General features: G+C 40.2%; 1 protein-coding gene across 3 annotated transcripts; it reads right to left on the bottom strand.

Moving 5' to 3' along the window:
* Positions 1-2,632: 2,632 nt before the first annotated feature.
* Positions 2,633-11,418, bottom strand: LOC115685816 (putative white-brown complex homolog protein 30). 3 transcript variants are annotated; one of them, XM_030610932.2, is made up of 14 exons: positions 10,449-11,411; positions 10,288-10,364; positions 9,746-10,021; positions 8,934-8,997; positions 8,709-8,855; positions 8,485-8,519; positions 8,239-8,312; positions 7,026-7,942; positions 6,102-6,398; positions 4,966-5,451; positions 4,240-4,388; positions 3,728-4,017; positions 3,496-3,632; positions 2,633-3,167 (listed from the first exon to the last, which is right to left on the bottom strand). In XM_030610932.2, exons 1-14 carry the CDS (start codon positions 10,712-10,714, stop codon positions 3,011-3,013), a joined length of 3,372 nt encoding a protein of 1,123 aa, XP_030466792.2. In that variant the 5' UTR covers positions 10,715-11,411; the 3' UTR covers positions 2,633-3,010. The 3 variants fall into 3 exon arrangements, with proteins under 3 accessions (XP_030466792.2, XP_056171634.1, XP_056171635.1); XM_056315659.1 differs by lacking the exon at positions 8,239-8,312 and having other exon boundaries at positions 8,713-8,855; positions 10,449-11,412; XM_056315660.1 differs by lacking the exons at positions 2,633-3,167; positions 3,496-3,632 and having other exon boundaries at positions 3,840-4,017; positions 4,244-4,388; positions 10,449-11,418.
* Between the last annotated feature and the right edge of the window lie 565 nt (positions 11,419-11,983).

Genomic DNA, 11,983 nt, shown 5'->3' with positions numbered 1-11,983 from the left:
GCCGACCTCGGGGGCTTCCGGCTCGCGGGGCGGTGCCGGGAGCAGTTTTCGGGTCGGACCGAATGATTCTTTGACGGGATGTTGAGAAGTTGTCAATTGTGACGAATTTTGTTACGAACCCACAACACATTAACAAGGCAATTTTTGATTGTCCAGAAGGTGCTAGCACGGGTCGCCACTGTCCATCTGTTTTTTTCTTTTCAGCAAAGAGAAAAAGCTGTCTAATTACACCAACGGTTAAACTTCGGCCCAATGCCCTGGACTTTAGACGTGGAATTTGCTTTTGTTTGAACTTCGGCGTCCGGGAGAACGAGTACATATTTAGTTTCGCTAAAAAATGATGTCCAATAAAGTGAAATTCAAACTCAGGCGTGGCCTTTTATAGGCACGAATACATACATTTTAACACCGTTCTCAAACTCTAAATTTGTTCAATGTAATACAATTTAGTTCATAAACTATATTGAAATTTTCAATGTCGTCCTATCATTAATTCAAGTTCATGGACAACATTGAATAATTTCATATAATTTAAAGACTTGATCAAATATAAACAAAAAGTTGAAGGATCACATTTGATAAATTAAAAGGTCATGGATTATATTGCACATTGGACCAAAGTTTAGGGACCGTTTGTGTCGTTATTCTTTATTTTTCTCTATATAATCAATGTTTTTTTTTCTTGCAATTAGAATTTTGTATTTTCTAGCTAATAGTGCTAATATTCGTCCTCTCCGCAAAATCTTAAAAAATATGCATGAATTTGTGCACGCAAGAAAAAAAACCTACTTTTCCAACAATTATATTATAGGACAAACTTTTTTTTTATGAAGAGCAAATATGTCAATTACTAAGGCTTTTTTTTCGGGAAAATTATCCAAAAAGTCATCAACCTATTGCATTTTTGCTAATATAGTCTTAAATCTTTTAATTTTGCCAATTCGGTCTTAAATCTTTTGACAATTTACCAATTCAGTTCATCCGGGCAGTTTTGATTGGAAATTTCTTACAAGAATGCCAGCTGTCCTACGTGGCACAACCGTTCCTACGTGGAACAGCCGTAGGAAAGTCAGCCACGTAGGACAACTAGCGTTGACGTGGGTATTTTTAATAATATTTCATTTATTTTATGATTTTTTTTATGCATTTTCTATTTTTTCCCCTTTTCTTTTTTTATTGTTATTTGGAGGGATGGCTGGTGAGGGTCGGCGACCCTTGTCGTCTCCAAGCAAGGGTCGTGACACCCTTGCCAGATCTGGCCAGGCGAGGGCTCGAGCGCCCTCGCTTTGGCCACGGAGGGTCGCCAAGCCCTCGTCTGGCCATAGTGAGGGCTACGAGCCCTCGCCTATGGCTGGTGAGGTCAGTTGGCGAGGGTCAGTTGGCGACCTTGTTGGCCATCTCTCCAGAACCCGTAAAATAGTAAAGAAAAGGAAAAAATCATATATTTTTTTTAAATTATTAAAATATTAATTAAAAATGTTGACGTTAGTGCCGCTCGTCGCCGGCAGTGCCACGTGGGACGATCGGCGTCCACGTCAGCGATTTCTGGTCAAGACTGATCATGTGAACTCAATTGGCAAAACTTGAAAAGATTTAGGGTTGAATTGACAAAATTGAAAAGTTTAAGATTAAATTGACAAAAGTGTGATAACTTTAGGATTTTTGGACAACTTTTTTCTTTTTTGTTCCTTTCGTTCGTGCAAGCGAATGTGTCATTTGATGTTGCTAGTCGCGCGGGCGCATGAACGTTTTCAAACTGTATGTCAGCAAGGCACACTAGTTTGGTGAAATGACACTGCTTCTCCTGAATCAACAACGGCGTCTTTTAAATATTAGTGATACGGCTAATATGGTGCACTACTCTTTCATATTATTCGCGATATTCAGGCCAATCAACTTTAGTCAAAATTTGAAATTTGTAGTTTTCGATTGGCTTATTTCTCCACGTATCAACTATCTCATAAAACACAATTTCTCTCGGGTTCCACATGTTAAAATGACGTTTTCATCATTGTTGATTTGTGTCGCCAAGTGATACTCCCTTTAATCCGACGTGTCGTTCCATTCTTTCCTAACCCTTCCGCTGTCCTAAAAACTTGTCAAGTGCCGCACCTTGTCCAAATCTTCTCGTCCTGGTGGTCGCTCCTTACGCTCGTCGAATTGAGTAAGGGCCAATCCGTCCTCGAGCCACACACCTATTGAAGGGAGACCGACCCACGTGGGTGGGGCCTTCCAACAACTATATAAGATCGTAATTATTTAGGTAGATATCGGCTTATCAATTGGTCAACAAAAGGGGACTTCTTCCAACTGATGTGGGGGACCTGGGATGTCACGGTCGACGTACTGCTTACAAAATATATTGCACGATAACATTATTTTCCACTACTCTTTCAATAGTCAATCTAGGATTCTTATTAAATATTTCATTGTTTTCAAAATCATCTCATCACGGTGGCTGTCCGGATAGCGAAGTACGGTGTCACTTGGAAGCTCAATGTCCTTCGTGGCCGATCCCGTCTGCTTCTGTTGCTGCTATAAATGCCTTGCATGGAATGGTTGGTGCTGACCATGCGTGATGGGCTTGCAGGTGCTCGCGTTTTCCCACAAATAAGAGAGCTCAAACGTATACAACTCATCCAAATCTCAAGTTCATGTATCTGCAGATTAATGTTCACTGGTTCCAAAACATTGTTCAGTGCATTTCTGTACCAATCTTGCGACAGGTTCGACCATCATTTGGCTGGTTTCGAAAGGAGCGAGATTACAGCATTCGTCTATAAAAGAAAACACTCTGCATCCCTGGATTTTAATTGCGCACGACATGATCCTGACACCTTTAACTTGCATAATGTGCAGCCACTTTCCTAGAATTTATACATCCTGTCTTTCAAAGCCGGTTTGCCCGACCTTGGGATCTACCTCTGAGTTCGTGGTATGTACAAAAGAGCCGAGAAGAGGCTCCTTCAGTGCTGCCAAGGAAAGGTGTCAGCAAGAGGGAAGCTGGAATTCACTTCTTCTGGGAGGTAATGAGGCACAAGAATGCTACAGCACGAGTAACGACGCCCATGAGTATCAGGAGTATCAGACAAACAGACCAATCGCCAAGATCGTAACCATTCTCCATGAGTGCTCCACATCGAGTGATCAGCCACACTCCCGAGTACCTGAAGGCCAGAGATTCTCAACATCAAATGGCTTCAGATAATGTAAAATCATAGTATAGGAGCATATTTTGAAAGGATTATTTTAATTTTTTTTTTGTGTTTTGTTATTCACGGTAAAAACAGGACTTCAAATGATGAAAATGGTTTGTTTTGTCTCAACGAGTGCATGAATTTTGAAGATGTGCATTTCCCATTGGACATGAATTTGATTGCCCAGAATGGCCTCCACTTGCTATTTTTCTCCCCGAAGTAGGTGTTTTATAAATTGGTGTTGAAACTCAAGACCGAATGCTTGCAGAAATTATAGTTGTCTATATGATGAAAGAACCTTTCAGCATTTGCAATGACAAAAGCCTCCAGAGCCCACTTGGGGTAGCACAAATCTCCTAGATGCTTCACAAGGCGGTGGTCCGTCTGTTGCTGTGTTGCAATGAGAGTCAAAACCACAGGAAGAATCACAGACCACTGCATGTCGAAGAAAAGTCCCCGAAAAATGGTGAGTTGCAGATAAATGTGAGTTAATGTCCACGGTGGCTCATTCATTGGGATCAGATACATACCAGCTGGGCGGGGCCGGGCTGAAGGAAGATTGCAAATATGTAAGCTATCCCGGTTACACAGTACACGAGGCAAAGCAGGACGGTGTAATTATCAGCAAAAGATGATCTAGGATTACTGAAGAAATAGAACATGGATAGATAAACCAGTGGTTTGATCACTGTGTTGAAATGGTCCACTGTATCTTTGGATAAGAAATAGGCCAGACTGCTTATCCCCGATGCGCTTTCCCTCCAGTATTGTAATTTGTCCAGAGTAAATGATCTCAGTGCTGCAATCTTGCAAAGTAATGCTGTAGATTGGAAATTTTGGATATTGGTAAGAAAGAGACGCGGAGAACAATTGTATGATATGCCAGGTTAAATGACCAGTAACAGAAGATGGTTATGTTCATCGATTGGATCCATGTAACAGAGTTTTACAGCCACTTCTAAACTCAAGTAAGTATGCCTCGATTACTAATAAGATGTTTCAATATGCGCGTAGCTATTAATCGAAATCAAAGAAAACTTACATACAGCAATGACCGTGTAAGTATAACCGAGGACCCCGAAAGTCTCATCATTGACCTTGGCAAGAGTACCTAAGCATGCTCCTCCTAGTAAGAGTATTAGGTAATCAACTGCTTGTATCCGAGCATCTCGTAGTCTTTGCTTCCCTACCCTGAATATCAGTCTAGGAAGATTAGTAACTTGGTTATTAAAACAAATATCCAGAATCTTTAATCCAGAAACTCTGTTGAGATACAGAGATCTGCCAATAGGCCATATTTAAATTTCCCACCACAGTAGAAATCATATTCTAATTCGTGGAAAAATAATGGAAAAACATTTGGCAAGTTCAAATGTTAATCTTTCACCAGCATGAATATAAGTTCAATTTCAAATTCAGAAAGTTCAAGGTTAAGCCAAAAGTTAAAATGTAAAAGTCACAAAGAAACATAAACAGTTTAGAGTTTCAGATTTGGCCCACACAATATTGTCCATGGTAAGTCCATTCAGATGCATTTTAGAAGCAAAATTTTGATTTTTTCAGTGAAGTACAGAAATGCCCACTAGAATGATGAAGTTCTCAGATTTTAGCATTATGTGGCATCTCACAAGAACTTGTGGCTCATCAAGCAGGTTAAAACTCAAGAGCTAAAAGTATTGAAAGCATTCGAGCTAATTGTTGCAGCTTTAATCAGTAGAACTAGAAGATTTTGAATGTGACGGTAGTGTTCATATCCAACAGTACGTACCTCCCCAGATAATATCGATATTGACGAAGTACACCAGGCGTGATACGGTTGGACAAGTCCTTAGACTTCACAAAGTTACGCTCTATATGATCACGCTTAAGCCCAACATTATAGACAACATCCTGCCAGAGATCTCCAGCAAATGATTGTTCAGTGCCTCCAGCACTAGGATCTGACGTGTTGCTTGCATTTGTATCAGTGGAAGACTTTTCAAGTCCATCTGCAAATCGGAGCATATCTGGGGGTATTGTATATCCGTTGTGCAGCATCCACCTTATAGGAAGCTGTTCGGGATTGACCCCTGAAGTTGGTTTTATGATGCCCTCCAAGATGTCAATATAGTGGTCTGGAGGAATGACGCGTTCTGGAACAGTGATCCCAAGTCCAGAAAAATATTCCTCGACCTTTTTGACAGATCCGTGGTACACCGTAAGCCCACCTTTTGCTAGAAGTATTAGATCATCGAACATCTTAAATAGAGCGTAGCTGGATAAAGAAGGGCAATGATTACCTTCGACTAGCCAAGACAATACAAGGGAAAACAATTATCATGCATCTTTATTCAACTAAGTTTAAACTAATGATTTTTTGAAGAACTAAGTGACCAAATCTCCTTGGCGAAACACTCAAAACATAGATTATAGCAAATTCCCAAACCCTGTTCAATAACTGACAGGACTACTATATAATCATGCGGGGCATACTGTATGCAACTAACTAATGCCTTAATCCCAGCTTCTATCTTATGCATTTAAGAGTCATTTGACGTAACAATTCTTTGCAACTGGAACCACTTTCTAATGTTGATGATGACAGTGGCTGCGACACGCATAGAACCAGCCTCCCTAGCCCTAGACCATGCATGTGCCAAGACAAATTGGATGTCATGAATATCCCAAGATTGTTTACCCAATCAAAACAAGGATTGTCATAGAGAAATTCATTAGAATCCATAAGCAACTCAATGATCATTCACTTACTTTCACTTGAACAAGGAATTAGTGGATTAATGATCTTACTGGGTTTATAAGATATGGAAGAAGTGACTGTCAGAGAAAAGATGCAAAAGTAGATGAAGGTTTTCTCTCTTGATCAAAGCAACTAATAATTCTTTTTCATTTAATACAGAAAAGTACCTTGGTTGGTGAACAACCATGGAGATATTTACTCCTTCAAGTGCTTCACGACGCAGTGCTCTAAGTAGTAACAAGGAAGATGAACTATCTAAACCAGATGTGGGCTCATCCAAAATTAGCAGTGAAGGTTCCATGACCATTTCTAGCCCAACATTGACACGCTTTCTCTGGCCTCCAGAAATTCCCCGTTTCTCCACTGTGCCAACCAGAGAATCCCTCACTGTCTGCAGTCCCAAGGCCTCGATAACTCTTTCAACAATCAGTACTTTATCCGGTTTTGGCATGTCTGCAGATAGTCTTTTTGGCCATTCCAACCAGAAAACTAAATTAGAAAACTTTAAGTTGCTAGCAAGCAATCTGAAAAATGCACGACTGACTGACCCATGACTTTGATCCAGAATGACAGAAGGCAAACATATTCAGGGCATGCCAGACAACGTAAAAAGACTTCTCCTTTCGAACTACTTGGTCACAGGTTACTGACAAGAAACAAATAAATTCAGTGATCTACTTCAGGCCACATAGTGTTCAGGGAGGACAACCTTCTTGACTTACATGTTACATTGGGGAAAAGAAAAGGTCTAAAGGCTTCTAAGTACAGCAAATGAGAAGGATAAGTAACATAGTGTGAAAGAATATACTAATGCCCATCATTGTTTGTAGGATAGACGAGGAGAAAACCACTAATGTGCAATTGACTATGTGAAAGGAGGACCCTTGAAAACTATGCATTATGAAGAAAAGCTAATTTTCCTATCTCTGTGCAAATTTTGAGAATTGACTACCACAATAATCTGTTCGACTCTTTGTTATTTCCTTGTTTATAGTACTAAATTCCAGTATCAATATGAATCTAAATCATGAAATAATTCGTCACGACGCATAAAAGTAGATAGGCTTCATGGCAGATAACTTCTCACATACCTGCACCTAGCACTAAACCGAAGATTCTCTTCTACAGTCAAGTTTCCATGAACAATATCATCCTGTGGTACAAAACCAATGATTTTCTTGTACGAATGGATGGATTCATCTTTCCCATTGATGAGGATTGAACCTGTCATAGTACACCCAGTAGCTTTTCCAACGAGAGCAGAAAGAAATGTAGTTTTTCCAGCTCCTGATGGACCCATCACAGCAGAGACTCGGCCAGGCATGATTTTTCCAGAAACACACCTGAGCAGATGTTTGTTCGTTCCTTTCAATGTGAGAGTTAGATCTTTAAATGCGACCTCAATTCTTGGCCTGGTTCTCGTTTCAGTATCAGTAGCCATAGAGATTACTCCCGAGAAGGTCAAGTTCTTATTTTGCTGCTGCATAGCTTTCTCCTTCTCAAGCTGACCATATGCGTATTTAAAAATTTGACTACGTGTATGCATTTGTTTACCCCTAGGTGCTTGCTTCTTAATATTCTTATCTCCAATTTCAACATTGAATCCTCCATGACTATTTGGATCTTCATCAAGAGCACGCATCATTTTGGTAAGGCTGGTCGGCTCTTTTTTCTTCTTTGAAGCAGAAGATGATTGGCCAGAAGAACTGGAAGTATCTAATGGACATAATGCAGACACTGTGTCAGGCTTAGTTTGATTCCCAACTTTTGACTGCTCCTGTTGCATTCTGGATTTTTGGCGAGAAAATGTACGGGACAATTGTTGTTGCAAGCCCACCGCATGTTTTTTAGCAACATCTTTTGCCGATTTCCACCTTTCCCGAGCTTGTGCAGTTTCTCTTGCATGTCTTGCGGCAGCTTCCCTAGATTTAGCTTTCCTTTTTTCCCGAGTGGTGAGAACTTGATCAGAACAGTTGTATATGATGATCAGTAGAGTGCTTACAGCAGCCTGAATTGAAAAGTTCGCAATTCGTGGTCAATTGGCACTTGGAAGATCTGCAAATTGTATTTGGCTGTTCTAACTTTTTCATTAGCATCTATTACTGTGCACAATAATCTCATGAGTTTGTAAATGTTATTCCAGGCGAAATTTTTTTAAGGATCTTTCAAGGTCTTGGGGAAACAATCCTAGAATTAGTCCTATGCAAGATGTACACCGAAAAACTTCCGAGCTGACATCATTCGTGTCTGACAGAGTGAAACGAGTCCAATCCATAAAAGATGCATAATCAAAGATGTACTTACGATAAGGATGATACCATATGCATGGATATTTTGGGCGGCAGTGCTTTTGGGGCAGGTAGTTAACTTGAAGCATTCTACGATGGTTAGCACAACCAAAATTAGATATCGCATAATTCTGCTTCCACCCTCCAATTAAATGAAACCTATCAGTACATAGATGGACAAAGTAGAGAAATGTAGATATACAGACAGATCTCCATTCAGCATGTCATAGAATCAAGATCCGAAGGACCAATTAAAACTCACCTCTCTCTGAGGTTGAACCCGTCCTGCAGTAGTGTCTGAAAATGAACACAGAGACATCAACTTTTTTCTGAGCATGGAAAATTGGTATTATAGTGCATTATGCTTGGTAGATTATGAACTAAGTTTCCCAGAGATGTCTGCGACACCGTTCAGGTTTATTATTGTAATTATTAAAATTATCAAGCCTTGGATGGAAATTAATACCCACTACTGCAAGGCATTACCCACTACTGCAAGGCATTCTTTTTATGGTAGTCGGGCAGTATGATCCTGCAGAGCAGAATATCTCGCTACTCCTCTCGACGTCGGCCCAAATATCTGCTCCACCACACGTGTGATTCGGCTGTCCCGGTGGGATTTGGTAATTGTATCTGCAATATACCTTGCACTGAAGTTCATAAATGTAGCAATGCAGAGGGAAAAGCAATTCATAACTTCCAGAAACTTACGGATCACATATTCCAGTAGTCTTATTGAGTTTTGCCGAGGGACAGTAGGAACCTAAAGGACATGCTTCATTGACAAGAAAAGGAAGACAGCAGATATAAGTTCCTATTTCTTAGTCTTTGGAAAATCAATCTAACGACACATGGAAGCCAAGATAAGCGTGTGAAGTCCAGCATGCCGGATCCATAAGAGCAATCAACTTTTAGAGCTGCGAGTCATGAACTAAAAGTTGCTTCATTTATTATTGTCCACGCAAAATCTAGTCAACCCAAAGGATAAGCAGAGTTCCTACTTCGTTTTTGCATCTATAACATTGCCTATCAAGTATTACTAAGTTTGCCCTGAAAATAGCTTGAAAATAATACTCAAGACCATCATTTGCCTCTTTGATGGCAATTCACATATATACCTGGAAAGCATTTGCACTCATTGTTTAATGTCATTTTTTCTTTCCCGAATTTTTTCCCTTTTCCATTTGCTCAATTTGTTCTGTAGTTATGGTATACTTAAAGCTTTGTTTGGCCAGTTCGAGCTCCCAATTATGCTTTTAGCATTTCAAAATTTTCCTAAAATAAGGCAGTTGTTCTGCTTATGATTGGTCCAAGATTCGGAAATCTTATTCATGCATTACCTTACCTTAAACGGTCATCCAGTGGAGTAACACCATAACGTTTTAACTAGATAATTGCCAAATTTTTCTGTCGTATTCACTTTTCGATCAATATCTACTCTTAGGAAGCATATACCATGCAAAATTTTCTATTTCAGAATTTACATCTAATAGTTTACATCTGAAATTCAGTCATATACTTACGAATCATGCAAGTAATGCCCTGAGGGCAGAAGAAGCCCTCACAGCAAGGCTGACAGTCATGTGTCCTCGAAGGCATCTCTTTCGAGGTCTTGAGGTCGACATTCTGATCTGTTTCCACCGAGCAACCCCATCCAGGTTCACATCCAGAAGCCCAAGAAGTCAAATTGCAGTTCTTGTTAGGCCTTAGATAATTTGTGTTTGTTGGCCCGTTTTCGAAGAAACTACTGAAGTAGAACTTGATTTCTGCGACTGTGCAAATTCTTCTGGTAAGGTCTCCTGTTAATCAAAAATGTTACCCCCATCAGAAGATATAAAAGAAGCATGATTACAATTTCTGCTGGATAATTTGTGAAATCAACCTTATCTGTCTTAAAAAGCTTTTCCTTTTGTCTTTTTCCTTACTTTTCCAATGTGCTTAACTATAACTTAATAAGCCTTTCATTTTACCATGTCAATGAAGAGCATCTCTCTCTTTCCCTCTCCGAGACAAAGCAGTTTCAATAAAAGATGGAGAGAATCCGAGATTGTGCTAAAGCTCACACCTTTAGTTTTCTCGACACAAGAAGTCAAAAAATCCAGTTTCCCTGTAAAGTTAAACGCCCCATTCCACTCGGCATCCCTGAAGGCCAAAATAACATTGGATCAGAGGGAAAATCATACAAGCATGACCGATTAGAAAGCAAACACAGAAGGAACTACTCACACATCCTTAATGCAGAAGCCCAAGCTGCGTGATATGTCGGCTCTGAAAAATGAGGTAAGATTTGAAAGCCGGCTATAGATTAGCTCCGTGACCAGAGGCAACACGGTTGGGTTGTTGGTCTGACTGTAATCATCCCCATCCACAGAGCTCGTGCGACACAAGAAACTCAAGAAAACAACCAGAAAGAGAGACACGAGGTAGGCACGAAGGCATCTGCAATTCCTTCCCCTTCTCATTACGATCAAATAGAGCTCTTGAAATAGCATATAAAGGCCGGCATCCAGGATCAAACTTTGGATACATGTATAAAAAAAAGGCACTAGAATCGGATGCAATGTCAGCTTTGCACTATGATGCCAATCATGAACAATGGCAACTTCAGGAAATCCTTTTCTGACATTTTCACAAAAGATTCATGAATCAACCACGTCTTTTTTCGGGACGTTTCAGCTCAAGAATCGAGAACAGAGTAATGGGCCATTCTTGTTTCGCTCATGGGAACGTGAAGAGCTTGTGGAGAGGCAAACGATGGAGCTTGAGAAACGTGGCAAGTCCCCATTTTTTAGGATGAAGCAATGGTTAGGAGAGAGAGGTGGCTGATTTGAAGGGATGGATACATGTAAATGGCAAAAGGGCACAGGCAAAAGCCATGATGGTTCAATCGGGTGACCGTGTTTTGCACTGAATTGCGAGTCTACACAATCTTGACTGTACTTCCATCGATTCTCACGGGAATTACATCGTACGGTTAAGCGGCACAGTGCCCATCTTTCTATGTTCACGCCTTCACAGCCATTTGCATCAGATGGTGTCATTTGACAGATCGCGATGCATATCACTACTTGCATCCCTCCTTCCCTCTAGGGACAGGCCAAGTTTTGACTGTGTCATGCTAATACTAGTCTTAGAAAATTGATATACCGAGTGATTCATCAGATTCCGATGGAGTGTCTTATCTGCAATCTGTACAAAAATCGATATACTGATTTCCTTTGTAAGCTTCTAAGCAGTATGTTTTTGAAAAGGTTATCCATGGGAAGAAAGGAAGACACCAAGATTTTTCCTTTCTGGTTCATGGAAGCTTCTTCCAATTTTGGGCTTCTTCCTCCTCGAGGCATATGGTCAAGTATTTTTGTTGGACTTGACCAAATACTACTTACCGAGAAAAAAAGAACACTTTCAGCTAAAATATTGAATGCGTAGACCAAACATCACGCTAATATTAAAAAAATTCCAGACTTGTACCCCACGACAAATTCACCAAAAACTCATTCTCGTCTCACAAAGATCCAAAACCGGCGTTCATGATCCAAATTTATCCTCCGTCGGCAGATCCGACCGACAGTTATCTGTGAAATTTTTATGCTTTGGAATTTTCATTGGTAGTAACCCTTTTTTATATCTAGAAAAATACATTGAAACTCCGACATAAAAGCATTTTCTAAGTAGAGGACGTACGGAAATACCTAGCCGCTTAAAATCCCCGTCCCGTGGTTTCGTAACTTAATTCCTAAGTATTGTTTGGACACTTCGTA

The sequence above is a fragment of the Syzygium oleosum genome, unplaced genomic scaffold, assembly GCF_021117445.2.
Source record: "Syzygium oleosum isolate NSW1041296 unplaced genomic scaffold, Sole_v2.1 Sole_v2.10, whole genome shotgun sequence".
NCBI lineage: Eukaryota > Viridiplantae > Streptophyta > Magnoliopsida > Myrtales > Myrtaceae > Syzygium > Syzygium oleosum.
This window is presented reverse-complemented; position numbering and strand designations above follow the sequence as displayed.